The sequence below is a fragment of the Amia ocellicauda genome, chromosome 8 (genome assembly GCF_036373705.1).
Source record: "Amia ocellicauda isolate fAmiCal2 chromosome 8, fAmiCal2.hap1, whole genome shotgun sequence".
NCBI lineage: Eukaryota > Metazoa > Chordata > Actinopteri > Amiiformes > Amiidae > Amia > Amia ocellicauda.
In genome coordinates this window covers 26,881,911-26,895,824 of record NC_089857.1, presented here as the reverse complement: position 1 = coordinate 26,895,824, position 13,914 = coordinate 26,881,911, and the positions used below count along the sequence as shown (strand labels likewise).

At 39.7% G+C, this 13,914-nt stretch overlaps 1 protein-coding gene across 4 annotated transcripts in view; it reads right to left on the bottom strand.

Moving 5' to 3' along the window:
- tnksa (tankyrase, TRF1-interacting ankyrin-related ADP-ribose polymerase a) overlaps positions 1-13,914 on the bottom strand; it is a 165,244-nt gene that overhangs the window by 71,879 nt on the left and 79,451 nt on the right. For all 4 annotated transcript variants that reach the window (XM_066710859.1, XM_066710860.1, XM_066710862.1 and 1 more), the window contains exon 4: positions 1,734-1,770. In XM_066710859.1, the coding sequence (XP_066566956.1) occupies positions 1,734-1,770 (37 nt within the window). The remainder of the gene's footprint in view (positions 1-1,733; positions 1,771-13,914) is intronic.

The window sequence follows — 13,914 nt, the reverse complement described above, 5'->3', positions numbered from 1 at the left end:
ATTAGGAGTGACCGGTCCCCTGGATTCAATGTCATTTGCTTCTTTTCCTTTTTGTTTGTAGGCTGTTTGTTTATATGTAGCATTTTTCCAGACTCAAATCTCATCATGTACCGAATCAAGCATGACAATATCACTTACTCCATTCAATACATAATGCATTAAACCTAATGCATAAAAGGAATCAAGGATTAGATTTGCTTTCCTTTTTAGCTTTTTTCTTTAATTTCTTTTAAAAAAATGTACCTTAACTTATTCAAAACCAAAACATGATAAGACTACTGAAGAAGTCAATACAATCCGAGACAGATGCTTTATTCCTTCACCCTCCGCTAACTATCGCTAACTGGTTTTAATGAAACAATAGATTTGTAATTTAGATGCGAATGACATTGCATACATCTTTTATGCGGAGCTCGCAGATTAAAGTACAGAGCATGCTGAGAGAGTTTGTGTACCTTAATATTAGCATTATATCTATCTATATATAAATAGCTTGTACATACGTTTTTAAATAAGGGTCTTACATTAAGAAGTCACAGGGCAAAATGCAGCCTATATAGTCAGTGAGCCAGACAGAGTAGCATCACATTTGTGGGTGATTGATGATTTTTAGGGTAGTTTTTTTCATTAGTCGGCCTGAAAGACATCCTCAGCACATCATTCTTCCAGCCGAAAATCAAGGAACATGTCTGCTTGTCAGGGTTTGCTGCTCAGTCAAAAAGCACATGCTTCAGAGCAAGCTTTATGCTGGGTTCACATTCAATACATAAGAGATGCTTGTACCGTTTTCATATTCAATACATCCACAATAATTTAAAAGCGTTTTGACTATTTCTGAAAAGCCACAAGAGTCATTTATGGCCTCTTGAAAAGCTTATTTAAAAAGATGCTAACCCATATTCTATACACTTCTTGGTTTTCATTAGTAACTTATATGTATTATGTTAATATAGGTTTATCATTCAGTTTGAAGCTAATTACACAAACAACAGAGGTAAGATTATTGAATGTATTAAATGTATATTTCAACAAATTAATATTAGCCACACCCATGCATTTAACAATACAACTTATTGTATATTTCAAAGCTCAAAGCAAGATTCTCAAAAACAACAAGGATGCAAACGTTTGTTGAACTCTGTAGAAATGCTACACCTGTATAAACAACACTAATAAGGAGCATCCCTTCTTATGTAATAAAGTCACTTTAATAAGCCTTTTGGAGTGAAAAAGCTGATATAAAGACAATATATAAAGTTCACTAAACTCTCCACGCGTTCTCTCCATCTAGCCTACATCTCCTCTCCAGGGAGCTAGTGACAAACGAGGACCCAGCCGGTCAATTAAAACTGAACACGGATAGCCTGGCACAACATTATTTATAGTAAAAAAAAAAAAAAAAAAAGTATAAATGCTTAAAAAAAGAAAAAGAGCAGCCTGTCGGTACATGTGGTCCCCTGGTGTCCAGGAGACTGAGCTCCTGTTAAAACCAGCATTTCCTTTCAGCGCAACAAGGTTAATTATTACGTGCACATACAGCGAGAATAAGGCATGCATTTAACTGAACACTTCAACAATACATGAGTAAATGTATAATAATAATAAAATCAATATAACCCACATGCAATTCCAGTCAAACTATGTGCTCATTTCATTTTGTTGGTTTTTGTTTTAGTTTTTTTTTTTAGAAAGGGGGAGGGGGGAGGAAAAAAAAAAGGGGGGTCCATACTCACCTCGCTGCTTCCAAGAGTTCGTCCTTCTTGTATTCACCTAAGTGATTGCAAAAAATCATTGTGTCAGTGCCGGAGCAGGGAAATGTACAGCAGAGCAGCGAGAGTAGAGCTGGGAACAATTAGCAGCACAATCTCTGTACACTGAACAGAAAATGTATTTATATTCTCTCTCTCTCTCTCTCTCACACACATACACACACACACACACACACACACACACACACACAGGTCTCTCTCTCTCTCTCCCCAGTCTCTTTCTCTCTCTCTCTCTCTCTCCCCCCAGTCTCTTTCTCTCTCTCTCTCTCTCCCCCCAGTCTCTCTCTCTCTCTCTCTCTCTCTCTCTCTCTCCCTCTCCCCAGTCTCTCTCCCCAGTCTCTCTCTCTCTCCCCAGTCTCTCTCTCTCTCTCTCTCTCTCTCTCTCTCTCTCTCTCTCTCTCCCCAGTCTCTTTCTCTCTCTCTCTCTCCCCAGTCTCTCTCTCTCTCTCTCTCCCCAGTCTCTTTCTCTCTCTCTCTCTCCCCAGTCTCTCTCTCTCTCTCTCTCTCCAGTCTCTCTCTCTCTCTCTCTCTCTCTCTCTCTCTCTCTCCCCCCAGTCTCTCTCTCTCTCTCTCTCTCTCTCTCTCTCTCTCCCCAGTCTCTTTCTCTCTCTCCCCAGTCTCTTTCTCTCTCTCCCCAGTCTCTTTCTCTCTCTCCCCAGTCTCTTTCTCTCTCTCTCTCTCCCCAGTCTCTTTCTCTCTCTCTCTCTCTCCCCAGTCTCTTTCTCTCTCTCTCTCTCTCTCCCCAGTCTCTTTCTCTCTCTCTCTCCCCAGTCTCTCTCTCTCTCTCCCTGTGTGTGTGTGTATGTGTGTGTATGTGTGTGTATGTGTGTGTATGTGTGTGTATGTGTGTGTATGTGTGTGTGTATGAGTACAAATGAAACAAATGTAAACTGGATGGCGAAAGCAAGCCCACACCCCGCTGGGTGATGGAGCTGTGACGTTAGGCAGCTTGTGGTGGCAGCATCACCGGTGTCTTGGAGACGGCCAGCAAATTGACGCAGATTCTTGTCCAATCCTCAAATTAAATGGCTTTCCTCAGACAGCCAATCGATGCTACAACAGCCTCCCCCCCGCCTATTTTTTTTTTCTGCCCTTTGCATGAAGGAGTGGTTGCCGTGATAACAGTGCTAAAATAAATAAATAGGGATAGCCCTCCCTCTGCACCCATTCTCCCTCCCTCCCTCAAAGTCCAGCCTCCCGTCTACTTCTGAACCACAACAAATTCAGTAATGAGTGCTTTTACAGCCCCTGACATGTGCACATCACGCCAGAGAGAGGGGGCACGGGGGGTAGATGGAGAGGGAGAGAGAGAGAGATGGAGAGGGAGAGAGAGCCCCCACCGCTGGCACTTGCAGCCCTGCTCGAGAGATGAAGGGGAAAAAGAAGAAAGGCCAACCACGAGAACAAAGACAGGGTGCGCTGCTCAATACGCCTTTGTTACCTACAGTTACTTGTGTACTGAGCAACATACAGGCTTCACTTGCGCTCTGTGGAGAACCTCTGCAGTTTGGATTGAAATGCATGTGCATGTGGACCTTTGCTACAGCATTACAGAATCCAAGAAGCAATGTCATCTTTAAGGCTCCTTTGTGAGAAACAATTGAAAATAAATAAATAAAATACTGACCCGCTTATCATTCCGCTGAGAAACTGTTAGTCTCTAGATACAGAAGTCGTAGGCTTGTTTAATAGAGAGACAAACACAGTGCTAGATTCAAATGGAGTGCTTTTTAGATTTGCAAACAAGAAATTAAGATATGATCTCTGGATTCTTTCCATATTGATAAATGGTGGCAGACAGCTGACTGACAACCAATAACAATCTACAGCTGCAGGCGGTAGTTACAGAATGCCACAGACAATGAGGTTTTATATGAGGTTCTGTTTTTATTTAGTTGACTTTTGCCACACAGCTTTGACATCAAACAAAAATAAATATATACATACATAAAACTGTACTTTATCTTCATTTAACTTGATAGCAAAGATGTTGAAAATTACAAATATCCTAGACTACCCAGGATTTGTTTTGTTTTATTTATTTTTTTGACAGATGAGTGTATATTTTGCAAAGATTGCCATTTCCTCAATATAAATATCCACTGTTGTGCAAATGACTGAGGAAGAGGGGCTACGACAATGTAGAGAGTGAATGCTCAGTTCCATTGCAGTTTTTTAATTAGTGTGATTTGGAGAGTGATTTTTGTTGCTTGCACATACCAGTTTACTACAAAGTTGCATATACATCATATAGAGTGATTACAGTATTAAATATGGTTTTAGTGTACTGTCCAAATGTATAGCAATCGGATTTGAAACTGAAGACTTTCAATTCAGCAAATTCTGGAGATCAATTATTTTGTATTACCATTTTTATGAATGTAGAGATCAGGACATGAATTTCAGTGGTAGAAATGCATCTGTTAAATTCTAGTTATTATTCTACTGAGCAGCACCAAATTATGTAAGTTACTTAATGCTACATGACAGAACAAACTTGACCATAACTGTATAATGCAGTGCAGTGTTGTACAACTGGGCTGCCACAAGAGTAAAATAAATGCTCTTGCATCACTTCATCCCCAGTACACTTTTATACAAATGAAAGCTCACTGTAATGAGCACTAGTACATTGAATTTGCATTATTCATTATGGAAACATCCTATTCTCTGTATTTATAGTGAGCTTTATATATATATATATATATATATATATATATATATATATTTCTTTTTAATTAAAAACACAAGGTATTTAAAAATGGATAACGGAATGTGTAAGTGTAATGTGGTTCAATAGCACAATACAATTATATTTTTTAAATCTTGATTTTTCTGGTATGAATTCCACATACTGCATCATACAGGTATTCCAAATACGACTGCTATGTAATGCAAAAAAAATAAAAAAAATAATCAGACCTAAGGGTGGTCTTATAGTTACTCTCTATAAAGTGTTGGAAAGTCACATGATCCAATTCAAAAGCACAGCCTGCTTCACAATTGAGAAGAGTGTGCTACATGACTTTTAAAACAGACTACTATGAATTACAATCTCTCACCGCTGCCCCTGTTCAGACTACCCCCCTTTAGACTGTACAGAGTGCACTGCCTCCCTCATGTCCTGACGACTGCTGTACTGCACTGCTGTTCTCCCAGTTCACTGATCTCACTGTGTTATACTCCACTTCTACATTCTTCAACATTGCTTTTTGCATTATGCAAACTCCTGTGCTGCAATTTGTAACCAAGTGCTCTATGTAAAGTATTACACTTCCATGATTTTATTTCGTATTTTTTTTTATTTTTAATTGTAACCCTTTACCCTATATTTTGCCTCAGTGTCCTTTCAGATTATATTAGTATTATTAACACATATCCACCTTAATTTAAAGTTCAATTTATTATCCATATTCATAAGCTACATTAATGAAGAGCAGGAAACTTAGTAAGGGGAAAATAAATATATACACATAATGGGTTTTGGGATTATTGGTACTTACTGAATATTACATACGGTACTGTGTAAAAGTTTTGTGAAAAAATGCTGTAAAGCAAGAATGCTTTCAAAAACAGACGTTAATAGATTATATTTATCAATTAACTAAATGCAAAGTGTATTTCAGATTTTGACTCTTCAGTCCAGAGCACCTGCTGACATTTTTCTGCACCCCAGTTCCTGTGTTGTCGTGCATAGTTTCGCTTGGCCTTGTTGCCACACTGGAGGTATAGTTTCTTGCCTGCAAGTCTTCCATGAAGGCCACTTCTGACCAGACTTCTCTGGACAGTAGATAGGTGTACCAGGGTCCCACCGTTTTCTGCCAATTCTGAGCTGATGGCACTGCTGGACATCTTCCGATTGTGATTGTGAAGGGAAGTAAGCATGATGTGTCTTTCATCTGCTGCAGTAAGTTTCCTATGGTCCTCAACATTGCCCCTTTCTTTGTGCTTCTTCAAAAGAGCTTGGACATCTGGAAACCCCTGTCTGCCTTGAAATTTCTGCCTGGGAGAGACCTTGCTGATGCAGTATAACTACCTTGTGTCTTGTTGCTGTGCTCAGTCTTGCCATGGTGTCTGACTTTTGACAGTAAACTGTCTTCAGCAACCTCACCTTGTTAGCTGAGTTTGGCTGTTCCTCACCCAGTTTTAATCCTCCTGCACAGCTGTTTCTGTTCGTTAATGATTGTGTCTCAACCTACATATTGAATTGATGATCATTAGCACCTGTTTGGTATAATTGTTTAATCATATACCTGACTATATGCCTACAAAATCCCTGACTTTGTGCAAGTGTACCTAGAATAATTGATGCTGTTTTGAAGGCAAAGGGTGGTCACACCAAATATGGATTTGATTTAGATCTTTCTTCTGTTCACTCACTTTGCATTTAGTTAATTGATATATATATAATCTATTAACATGTCAATTTCTGAAAGCATTTTTACTTTACAGCATTTTTTTCACACCATTTCCACAGTACTGTATCTTTGCAGTTAGATTGCAGACTTCCTGCAGTCACAACAAAGCAAGGTTCTGCAGTACAACAAGGACATGTGGAGATAATTCCTGCATGTGTTTGGTGATGGATGTGAGCTTGGTTATGGCTATGCTACAGCAACAATCTCCACTCCAATCCTTTTCACTCAGCGAGAGAAAGCACCAGCCCTCAAAAATTAAACACTTGTGAGAACAACAGGATCACCAAAACTTTGTATAAGCCAATATTCACGGTCAATGAATTGCAATAATGGAGATGATCACAGACATTTATTCTGCATTGCCAGCAGTGTTTTCTGGTGATAATCAAATGTGATGTGGCCTTGCTTGGGACGTTGGGAGTATTCTCAGGGACATAAGCGCTGAGAAAGGTACAATGCTAGCAGCTAATCATTGCAATGTCAGGGTCATTCTAAAAGCCTTGTACTGAAGAACAACATTTGCCACCCATTTATTTATTTTGAAATAATTTGTTATAAATGTATGCGTTTTACCCAAACACATACTGTTGTAATGAAAGAGATGCACCATTTATTTGAAAATGTAATTCAGTGATTCATTAATTGAATATATACACTCACCTAAAGGATTATTAGGAACACCTGTTCAATTTCTCATTAATGCAATTATCTAACCAACCAATCACATGGCAGTTGCTTCAATGCATTTAGGGGTGTGGTCCTGGTCAAGACAATCTCCTGAACTCCAAACTGAATGTCTGAATGGGAAAGAAAGGTGATTTAAGCAATTTTGAGCGTGGCATGGTTGTTGGTGCCAGACGGGCCGGTCTGAGTATTTCACAATCTGCTCAGTTATTGGGATTTTCACGCACAACCATTTCTAGGGTTTACAAAGAATGGTGTGAAAAGGGAAAAACATCCAGTATGCGGCAGTCCTGTGGGTGAAAATGCCTTGTTAATGCTAGAGGTCAGAGGAGAATGGGCCGACTGATTCAAGCTGATAGAAGAGCAACTTTGACTGAAATAACCACTCGTTACAACCGAGGTATGCAGCAAAGCATTTGTGAAGCCACAACACATACAACCTTGAGGCGGATGGGCTACAACAGCAGAAGACCCCACCGGGTACCACTCATCTCCACTACAAATAGGAAAAAGAGGCTACAATTTGCACAAGCTCACCAAAATTGGACAGTTGAAGACTGGAAAAATGTTGCCTGGTCTGATGAGTCTCGATTTCTGTTGAGACATTCAGATGGTAGAGTCAGAATTTGGCGTAAACAGAATGAGAACATGGATCCATCATGCCTTGTTACCACTGTGCAGGCTGGTGGTGGTGGTGTAATGGTGTGGGGGATGTTTTCTTGGCACACTTTAGGCCCCTTAGTGCCAATTGGGCATCGTTTAAATGCCACGGCCTACCTGAGCATTGTTTCTGACCATGTCCATCCCTTTATGACCACCATGTACCCATCCTCTGATGGCTACTTCCAGCAGGATAATGCACCATGTCACAACGGTCGAATCATTTCAAATTGGTTTCTTGAACATGACAATGAGTTCACTGTACTAAACTGCCCCCCACACTCACCAGATCTCAACCCAATAGAGCATCTTTGGGATGTGGTGGAACGGGAGCTTCGTGCCCTGGATGTGCATCCCACAAATCTCCATCAACTGCAAGATGCTATCCTATCAATATGGGCCAACATTTCTACAGAATGCTTTCAGCACTCACCTAAAGGATTATTAGGAACACCATACTAATACTGTGTTTGACCCCCTTTCGCCTTCAGAACTGCCTTAATTCTACGTGGCATTGATTCAACAAGGTGCTGAAAGCATTCTGTTTACGCCAAATTCTGACTCTACCATCTGAATGTCTCAACAGAAATCGAGACTCATCAGACCAGGCAACATTTTTCCAGTCTTCAACTGTCCAATTTTGGTGAGCTTGTGCAAATTGTAGCCTCTTTTTCCTATTTGTAGTGGAGATGAGTGGTACCCGGTGGGGTCTTCTGCTGTTGTAGCCCATCCGCCTCAAGGTTGTATGTGTTGTGGCTTCACAAATGCTTTGCTGCATACCTCGGTTGTAACGAGTGGTTATTTCAGTCAAAGTTGCTCTTCTATCAGCTTGAATCAGTCGGCCCATTCTCCTCTGACCTCTAGCATTAACAAGGCATTTTCACCCACAGGACTGCCGCATACTGGATGTTTTTCCCTTTTCACACCATTCTTTGTAAACCCTAGAAATGGTTGTGCGTGAAAATCCCAATAACTGAGCAGATTGTGAAATACTCAGACCGGCCCGTCTGGCACCAACAACCATGCCACGCTCAAAATTGCTTAAATCACCTTTCTTTCCCATTCAGACATTCAGTTTGGAGTTCAGGAGATTGTCTTGACCAGGACCACACCCCTAAATGCATTGAAGCAACTGCCATGTGATTGGTTGGTTAGATAATTGCATTAATGAGAAATTGAACAGGTGTTCCTAATAATCCTTTAGGTGAGTGTATATATATATATTTTTTTTTTTTTTTTTTTTTTTTTGAATTATCCCTTTACAGAGTTTGCCGAACACTAAATCTGCCTTGAGCAAACTGAAAATGAATCTAGTTTTCTCGTGGATAAATATTTTTCTTCTGGTGGTCAGATACACTTCACAACATACAGTGACTACCTTCACTTTTCTAGTAAACTACTGCACCTAACAAACACAAAATATAATTTGATAGCATTGTAGAAATAAAACATTTTAAAAGCTTGGATTATTTTTAGAGGGGCTGCAAACCTAGCAAAGGTGTCAATGCTGTCTAACAATCTCAAGAATCCAGCAAACGAAAGCAAACGAAAGGGAGTTCTTGTCTAAATGTCTGATACCCTGTTGGTTTGAACTGGACTAGCATAACATTGTAGCAGCAGACATACAATGGGGTTCAAAACAGTTGCAACAGCCAATAAAACATGTATTGTCCCATTAAATCAGAAGTGGTTTTCAGTAGTGAAACACTAGTTGTAGAGGAAGTGCACCAAATGTCTATTATGGCTAGGAAACACTCAAAATCTGTTGAGATTTGATGGAACTGATTGTGCTAAACATTTATAAAAGAATATAACAAATGTTTTGTATTTGCACAAAATGTCATTTTGAGCAAATTTATATAACCAAGTAATGTTACATTTTTTTGAATAAAAGTGGAATAAAAGTTATCAAGGGTGAAACATTTTTTGGAACACTAATGTAATATTGAAAGTAGAGATCAAGACTCAAGGAACTGCTGAAGATAGAAAAAGTGTTACAATAAAGTTAGTGGCTTCAATAAAGCATGAATTATTCCCCACATAGATCACCGACGTTACTCTACAAAATCAAGATATATATTACAAAGAAAAAAAAGTATTCATATTAAAAATCGTGTTTGTGAAGTCAAAAACTTAAACAAATGTGTTTATTTTAACATTAGGAAATCTCTGAAGGTGACGGGGGGGGGGGGGGGGGGGAAGCCATGTCAAGCTTATCTGAAACAGAAGTGAGAAATAATGGAATGGAAGCCTTATGATTCATATTGTTTGGAGACCATTTCTATTTGCAGGCACCAACAAATCTGAGGAGACTTGAGACAGGCAGTATTTTAGTTTTAATATGACTGTGGTGTTTAACCTTTTGTAGGGTTTTCAGGTTTCATGCAGGCACCCATGAACACTGGCACAGCTTGAAATAACTAGTCTTTCTGCATGAGCATCTGCATTGTGCCCAGCACAAGGCCAAACAACCAGATAATCTTGTACTTGCATCTGCTCCATTTTGTCCACGGCGTCGTGTTGCATACATATATCTGAGGCTGAGTTTCATTAGACCATGCTAGAGTGTAAACGAAAAGGGGCTGGAATAGGCAAGCAGTGCTATACAGTGCTAGACCTCAGCCGGGAACCGGCCTGGGCGATGCAAACAGGAGAAGACGTTGCGATGTCTGCGCTGATATTTTAAAAGGGAGTCCGCAGAACAGGGGATTCTATTGGGACGCAGACCCAGTCATGGTAATCAAGAGAAACAGCCCTGTTCTTGAGAAGTGCAGGGCCGTGAAAGCAGGTTCTGTGGAAGTCTCCCTGCAATTATTATGCTAAGCTCTCGCTTTAGGTTCCCTTGCGCTGTGAAGAGGGCTCCCTGTTCACTGAAGCAGCTCCACACTGCCAGTGTGACCAGGGGAGTAATTCTTCTATTTCAATATTTGTCAGGCTACTGGAGAAAATGATAGCACATAATCAATTCCTTAGCGGACAGTACTGCACACAACTTCCTTGACCTCTGTAAGGCCCCCTTCTCCACAAGCGGCTTGTGAAACCGATTATACTACATTTACAGGGAGATATCTTTGGTATTATGGTTGAAGGAATATTTGTTTCTTAAGACTTTACCCCCCCATTCCCTATATGATGTGTTTTTGTTTTTAGGTATCATGTTGGAGGTAAATGTGACATCTGTTCATATCATAGACCTTCAACTTAACAGGTGTCCTGGATTAGACAGATGGGAACTATGGTAACCACTGAGTCCTATGACAATGTCTTTGCTGCACACAAAATTCAGAGAGGAAACAAATAACTAGACTACCAGTCAATTATTTAAATCCATTTAACGAAGGCTGTATGCATTTTTGTGAATGCAGTTGCATACCTCATGATCAGGAAATTCCCACCTTTCTCTTTTTGACCACATGATGTCCCTTTAAAAGACTGAGCTGATTTGCTGCCTTAATTTAACTGTGAAAAACAATGTTAAATTAACCTGCTTCTTTTTACACTCATGCCTACATTGAACTGCTGATTCCATCTTGCCTTTGTCACTGAAACAGAAGTTAGCCAAGGATATTAATCACTCACCTTCCAATCCCATTTTAACTGGCATTTAGTTCTCGCACTTCTGCCTGATTTAGCTTCCAATGTGTCAGGTTTCTCCATGTGCGCTGTTCTCGACTGCAAATTAAACTATTTTCTCATAATGAGGATGCAGAATGCATCAACTGATTACGATTTAAAGGCAAGGCATGATCAGGAAAACAAGCCCTGCAAAGTTAGTCTTCCTGATTATACAATGTTCTTAAACGTCTTCAGTACGTTTTTAAATTTGCAAACATTACATAGCGTGAAACTATTTAAACCCTCAGAATTATATTCTCACTAATTCTTTTCAGCTGTCCCTTTACTTGTTGAGATTATCAAAATTATCAAATAACCATATCAACTGATGAGTAAAAATTAATTTCTTATTGTGTTTGGACTATTATTACCTGTTGATGCACCCTTTGTTTCGCATGGGATTCTATGGGATTTAAAAAAAAAAAAAACGCTGATACAATTAGTGCTCAAGAGGGTGGTGTTCTCAATCAGATCATTTTTTCCATTGTATACATCCGTCACATGGATACTCATTTCCCAGTATCCCGCATGCTTTAATTCAGTATTTACCCAGGGAACTTTGGGAACAAGAAATAAGCAAAGTGCTGTTTGAAGTGCTGAAAATGTGAAATGTAGAGCTTAGTAACATCGGTAGCACAGGAGCAATCATGAAAGACATTAAACTATAGCATAATTTGCACACAATGCCTTTTACTACGACTGGGGCAGGATTCAGCACGGAAAATTGATTGCAATGGACATGCAACCGATTTCAATTGTCCAGGATCCTGGATTCATTTCTCCAGGCAGATTACAAACGGCCCTGTTCACAAACAATTACTGTGCAAATAAAAAAAAGGTGTGCACTGACTGCGCTACATCAATTGAGAGATCTGCCACATGTTTATACCGGTTTAGTTTCCTGAGACAAGTACACATTTTTAGTTTGAAAACTTAATACTGAAAACAACAGCAGTTATTTTATTTAATGTGAGAAACGTGACACTTTAAATACTTAATTTTACTGGGAACCTAACTTATTTTGTTAATATGTAATACACTGGAGAGGTAAGAAATTAAGAATTTACAGATATTTAAAATCAATAAGATAGCATTTCCGTAATCAGTCAATTAATGCTTCCCATTTGATGTACCCAAATGTTATTATGTTAACATATTATTTTGCTTTTCCCTCAAAATGTATACAACTAGTTAATATAAATGTGCATGGAGAACAGAGGTTAAAGGTTTAAAAGGTTTTATTTTTAATGTTTACACAATTACTAAATTAACACATATTTACCATAAACAAACACTTAGTCCAGAAGCTTGGATGACTACACTTGACTACATCAAGTCTTCATTAGGAGGTACAATACGGCATACAAGCTAATTCCTGACTCAGCAGGACGGATGGAGCCGAAAGCACCAGGTTCAGCACTGACTGTGTATCAGGAAATGCCTCTGTGGCACATGCAAATGTCAAGTTGTCCTTGGATACCAAATACAGACGTTTGGAGGAGAAAGGGGGGAGTAATTATTATGCTTTGCAAATATGGACAAAACTCTGTGTGTGCATTTACAAGATGCAGCATGAGTGAGTGAAGCTGACACTAAGATTTATCTTCACAACTTCCCCTCAAAAAGACGTTTAGATTTAGGGTTATGCGGAAAAGCAAGCTTTATCTGAACAATTCTATTTCACTTAACAGGCTCTGGATAGAGAGATGGAAAGAGACCAAGGGATGGATAAAATGATAGATGGCCAAAGAGGAGGATGGATGGCAGGTTTGATGGGATAGATTACTAGCATGAGAGAGAGTCAATCTCAGTCTACTTGTTATGCTAGAAGAGTAGACAATCATGATTATTATTTACAGTATTGACCAACAGCACAGCCATCTCTTGGGTTGTGATACGGTCTGTATAACATGCCACAGCTGAAGAAAGAAAAAACAGCAGATCAGCCATGTATGAAACTAGGCAATTACAGGAGGAGATAATAGCAGCCAAGGCTAACCGATAGATGGGGAAGATGAATGGTTTCGCCTTCGATCAGAGGAAGTGGAAAGCAGTACCAAGCCTAGACCCGCGTAGCGTGGGGCTCCAGCCTCTTCAAGCACAGACCGATCACTCATTCTGTGAAGACAATGCCAGAGGAGCTGCCTCTTATTGAACCGTGTAGTTACATGTGGCAGAGGAGGGGAAAATACTTCATCTAGAGAATTTGCATGAGGCCTTCTTGAGTAATGCGCCTGGAAAGTAAGATGAACGAGCCGGCGTCGGGAAATCTCAGTGCCTTCACCATTTATCACAGTCAACAGAAAGGAGGAGAAAGAGATACAAAAATGCACAGGGCAGTGATGGAATCAGAGGGGGCGGTTTGGACTGAAGACTGGGCTGGTCATGGAAGAATGGACAGTGCTGTGTAATAAAAAGTGAGAAACTGCAGCAAATCAAACACTGAAGCTGTGTCACCGGACTTGACCAAGGCGGTGCTGAAAACGTGGCTTTCATAGGTTTCGCTCTGTTTGATATCCAGGTCTTTTTATCCCCATGGCCTTCTAAAGGATGTGAAGTAAAATTAGCTGCAGGACAATTCTATCAAGTTAACTTTCAATTAATGACCTTCATTTCAATGTAGGAATATAAAATTGTAAGCTAGTACCTACATTAAATCAATAAAACGTGACAAACATGCAGAGATGGAGAGAGTGGATGTGGATGCTGACAATCTATAACTACTGTAAGACTTCCCCTACTCGCCGAGTTCCTTTGCATAATCATGT